At 41.2% G+C, this 5144-nt stretch overlaps 1 protein-coding gene and 1 pseudogene across 1 annotated transcript; both read left to right on the forward strand.

The window, feature by feature from the left end:
* Positions 1-405: 405 nt before the first annotated feature.
* Positions 406-1948, forward strand: LOC148087022 (tripartite motif-containing protein 16-like). Its single transcript, XM_087785223.1, has 2 exons — positions 406-1688; positions 1762-1948. Exons 1-2 carry the CDS (start codon positions 406-408, stop codon positions 1862-1864), a joined length of 1386 nt encoding a protein of 461 aa, XP_087641349.1. The 3' UTR covers positions 1865-1948.
* Positions 1949-4205: 2257 nt separating this feature from the next.
* LOC148087023 (E3 ubiquitin/ISG15 ligase TRIM25-like) lies at positions 4206-4935 on the forward strand (annotated as a pseudogene).
* Positions 4936-5144: the final 209 nt, after the last annotated feature.

Consider the following 5144-nt stretch of genomic DNA (forward strand, 5'->3'; position numbering starts at 1 on the left):
TTGGTAAGACTCCTCACTTAGTTACCAGTTGATGTTTTGTTGCAAGATTCCCTCCACCTCTGTTTGCCATCATGGGTTTTTGTCTCACTGCTCATATCAGTCATTGGGGAATATTTCTTCCTATTATCATTATTGTTTTTATTTCATGTCATATTTTGCACTCCAATACATACTGCCATGTAATGTTCACATTCTTGTTTTATCTTTGATGTTGCACAATGCTGCTTATCTATTATCTTTGATGTCTTTAGATTTAGAATACCTTTATACCTTTTTACTTTATAAGTATAGTTTGTTTTCTTTCCTTATTATTGTCGTTTTAAACCTTTTAGTACATTCAGCAGAATTAGCAATAAATTATTTTGACCTCTTTTGACCAGATTCCAGCAGTCAGCCGTTGGAGAAATGGAGAAGACCGGCGTAAATCTGAAGACAGAATATTTCTTTTGTTCCATCTGTCAGGATCTACTGAAGGAACCAGTCAGTCTTACCTGTGGACACAACTACTGTAGGATCTGTATTGATGGTTGCTGGCAACACAGGAACATCTATGAGTGTCCTCAGTGCAGACATACCCTCAGAGAGAGACCTTGCCTGATGACGAACTTTGTGTTGGTAGAGATAGTGAAGAATCTGAGGAAGTCTGGACCAGCTCCTGGACCTGAAGATGTGGCCTGTGACGTCTGCACTGGGAGGAAGCTGAAAGCCCTCAAGTCCTGTCTGTCGTGTCGGGTCTCCTACTGTGACTTTCACCTCCAGACTCATCTAGAAGCTCCAGCATTCAGGAAGCACAAGCTGGTCCCCCCATCCAACCAGCTCCAGGAGATCATCTGCCCTCAACACAATGAGAATATGTTCTGTGCTGTGGACCAAAACGAAGACCAAGACGTGGTCACAGCAGAGAGGAGGAAGCGAGAGAAAGAGGTCGATCAGAGTCGAGAAAAGATCCAGCAGAGGATCCAGGATAGAGAGGAAGAAGTAAAGCTGCTCCAGCAGGAGGAGGAGGACATCAATGTATCTGGTGATAAAGCAGTGAAGGACTGTCGTGAGACCCTCAAACAGATGATCCAGATCCTCCAGATAAGAATGTCTCATGTGGAGGAGCAGATCAGATCTCAGAAGCAGAAAAAAGCTGCTAAAGTCCGAGGACTTCAGGAGCAGCTAGAGCAGGAGATCACTGACCTGAAGAAGAAAGATGCCGATCTGCAGAAGCTGTCACTTGATGGCCTTCTCACCGTCTTCCTCCAGGACTTGACCTCAATCTCAGAGGTCAGCGAAGACACACTCTCATCCAGGACCCACGTCCTTCCTCACCACTGCTTTGAGGAAGTAACAGCAGCCATGTCAGCCTGCAGAGACCAGCAACCGGATCTCCTGAGGACATTGTGGACCAACATCTCACTGGTGTTTGCCCAAGAGCCAAAGACTAGAGACCAGTTCCTAAAATACTCACAGTACATAACCCTGGACCGTAACTCTGCAGACCGAAGGTTGAACTTGTCTAAAGGAAACAGAAACGTTGACAACATGAGCATAGATCGGTATCTTCTTCATAATCCATCGGGGCGTGAGTATCCCCAGGCATTGAGTAAGGAGACTTTGAATGAACGCTGTTACTTTGAGGTAGAGATTGAAGAAAGCGTTAGAGTAGCAGTTTCATACAAGAACATCAGCATATCAGGACCAGAAGGTAGATTTGGATTTAATGACCAATCTTGGTCTCTACATTGTAACAAATGTAATTATGCATTCACACACAACAAAGTCACAACTGGATTCTCCAGTGATGAATCCTCCAGATTGGGAGTGTACCTGGATCAGTCTGCAGGTCTTCTGTCCTTCTACAGCATCTCTGAGACCATGACCCTCCTCCACAGAGTCCAGACCACGTTCACTCAGCCTCTACATGCTGGAGTCCAAGTGTTTACCTCCTGTGAGTTTGTCAATCTGAACTGTTGAGTGTGTTGTCGTCTACATATGATTTGTGTATGTTGTGTGATTGTTGTTAATGTGAAAAGCTCAGTAACCATACCCTAAAATATATTTTAAAAAGTTTGAACAAGAAGGTATCTCATATTTTGGTGTGAAGAGGCAAATAAAAGAGAGGAAGGAAGAAAAGGAAGTGAAAAAAAAGAACAAGAAGGTCATGCAACATGCAGAGAAAATAACAACTTTAAGAAACGAAGAAATCAAACACACATCGGTTGTTTTAGTCAAATTTATTCAAAAAATAAACCTGGAATGGAAAAAGGGGGGATAAACTATTCTTGTATCTAGCTACTTTAACAAGAAAGAAAAAAGGAAGAACATTTGGTTGAAAATATAATCTGATTGCATAACATATGTCCAGCTCAACAGTCAGTGACAGGAAGATTATTTTCTTTAGTAATGTTTAAAATAAATATCTGCATCCATATTTAAATTTAAAAGTAGTTGATGAACATACAGTTTTGGAGAGCCAGGCTTGTCCACAGAACAACCTAAGGTCTACTTGGTCTTTTTGTTCCCTGTGACACACTGGCATCCTGTCCAGGATTTCCCCCCCTTTTCATACAAAGAAACTGAGATAGCCTCCAGACCCCTGTGACTACCATAAGGTAATAAGCGATAGAAAATGAAAGGTATTCTTGTCTTTTCTAGATTTTTTTTTTTTTTTTACCAGAACTGAATAAACAGTTCAAGTGATAAGGTAGTTGACGAAGATTCCTTATTATGGTCTGCCAAGGTAAATTAAATCTGACCCTTATACTTAAAAATGTATTTGGAAGGAAAAGATGGGAGTGAGATCATGTCCTAAGGAGACTTTGTGTCTCGCTTTTTACAAGGTGTTAACTGGATAGTTGATGTTAGGATCCTGGATGATTTATTCTGCGATCCTTTTACGGTACCAGTTGCCTCTCCTGAAAAGACTAGAGAGAATCTGTTTGTGTAATTGAAAACTATAGTTTCCATGGTAATTTCTGATGTTACTCGCTGAAAAATAAACGCTTTAAACTCTGATTGGTTAGAGTATATTGGAGGATTATACACTTTGTCTGTGGTGTTTGTTCAAGCAGGAAGCAGGAATTTAGCACATTGACTTGTTCTCACATACAGATGATGATGTGACTCACCAACATTGTTTGTTCCTAATGACATGACATATATCCACCAGGTACAGAAAGCATCACATCTCTCAGCTACTGTGGTCTTGTTGAGTGTATCCCATGTTAGAACAACCTGTAACACCCTTTTGTTAAGTTGATGAACATTGTGTTGTGCCATCTTTCCCCCCTTTCTTTTAACGATGTAGAGGTTGCACATGAGAGGTAACTATTATTTGATGCACTGGTAACCCTGGCATTTAATTCCACACCTGGTATACACTGATTCCTGGTGGAAAACACCATACCATGGACAAACGCCATTCAAAGTGGACGTAACCATATAACAACACCCAAAACAAACAGAAAGAAAGAATAAAGATTCCATTATTAGGCATGTGTGTATTTGTCACTTCCTGGATATCGGCAGTGGTCATCAGCATGTTTCACGTTTGATCACACAAACTGAATACCTGCCTAACCGCTGTATTACCGGCCAGGACCGTTGCCAGCCCCGGCGAGGCCAATCCGAGGACCTCACTAAACCATCCAATCGGTAGTAGCGACGGGCGGTGTGTACAAAGGGCAGGGACTTAATCAACGCGAGCTTATGACCCGCGCTTACTGGGAATTCCTCGTTCATGGGAAATAGTTGTACCTACCACAATACAATAATACTGATGACCTAAGACACATGTCCTAGTTTATCAAGAATATCTACATTTTGATCCAGTACAGACGAACACAAACACATCTTTCAAATTTTTACTCGACAAAACTCCCTTGATTGAAATTATATTTAGAATGGTCTTCACAAGACCTGTCTGATAATACTGGTTCTGATAATCTGATGTATTGTATCACCTGTTCAATAATTGCTTGGCTTAACAATATAATCAATAACTTGACATTCATCTATTTAAATGTTTTCCCACTACTACATACGATGTAATTTTGAACTCTGTTGTTTTTATCTTTGATGTCTTTACATGTTGAATGCCTTTATATATACTACATACTTTATAAATAAAGCTTGTTTTCTGTCATTACAAGTCTTGGTTTTGAAGCACTGTGAGCACTTTTCAATACAGTCATTTTAATCATCTATATTTTATATCTATATTTACCGAATTGACAACAAACAACCTTGACTTTGACCAGGATCCATCGGTCAGTCGTCAGTTAGCAGTGACATGGATAAGACCAGAGTTGTTCTGAGCAGTGATTCTTTCGCTTGTTCCATCTGTCTGGATCTACTGAAGGAACCAGTCAGTCTTACCTGTGGACACAACTACTGTAAGATCTGTGTTGAAACCTGCTGGTGTGACAAGCAGATCTACAAGTGTCCTCAGTGCAGACATGCCTTCAGAGATAGACCTTACCTGAAAAAGAACTTCTTGTTAGCAGCGGTGGTAGAGAATATGAAGACTGGAGCAGCTGCTGAACCTGAAGATGTGGCCTGTGACGTCTGCACTGGGAGGAAGCTGAAAGCCCTCAAGTCCTGTCTGGTGTGTCAGGTCTCCTACTGTGAATTTCACCTACAGACTCATCTAGAAGCTCGGGCGTTCAGAAGGCACAAGCTGGTCCCCCCATCCAAGCTGCTCCAGGAGATCATTTGCTCTGAACATGATGAGGAGAAGATGTTCTGACGCAAAGACCAGCAGGTCATCTGTGAAAAAACAGAAAGCTTGTGACCTTTAGAGCTCCTAAGAAACACATCAGGTCTTGAGGCTTGCACTCTGTATTGACGTTGTGACTTTGAGATGGAGATGACAGGAAAAGTTAAAGTAGCAGTTTCCTACAAGAACTCTGAAGGTGCTGCTCAGGTTGTGATGCTCCCTGACCAGCATACTATCCCATTGAAGATGGCAGACACCTCCACAGAGTCATAGAAGGTCCCCATTAGTCTTCCTCAAACCACAACGTAACTAGATAGTGTTAAATACCTTATTGTCTCAAGTGCAATTTTCCTATTCATGTTCATTGGATATCATCTGTGATATTATCAATATTGCAGTCATGCTATACTGCTTTAATTTAATACAAATATAAAATATTCAT

This window comes from Callionymus lyra, chromosome 2 (assembly GCF_982586985.1).
Source record: "Callionymus lyra chromosome 2, fCalLyr1.hap1.1, whole genome shotgun sequence".
NCBI lineage: Eukaryota > Metazoa > Chordata > Actinopteri > Syngnathiformes > Callionymidae > Callionymus > Callionymus lyra.

Coding starts and splice junctions, on each gene's coding strand:
- LOC148087022 (XM_087785223.1), top strand. CDS start 406: ATGGAGAAGACCGGCGTAAATCTGAAGACAGAATATTTCTTTTGTTCC. Junction 1,689..1,761: donor ATCAGCATATCAGGACCAGA/AGGTAGATTTGG, acceptor TTCACACACAAC/AAAGTCACAACTGGATTCTC.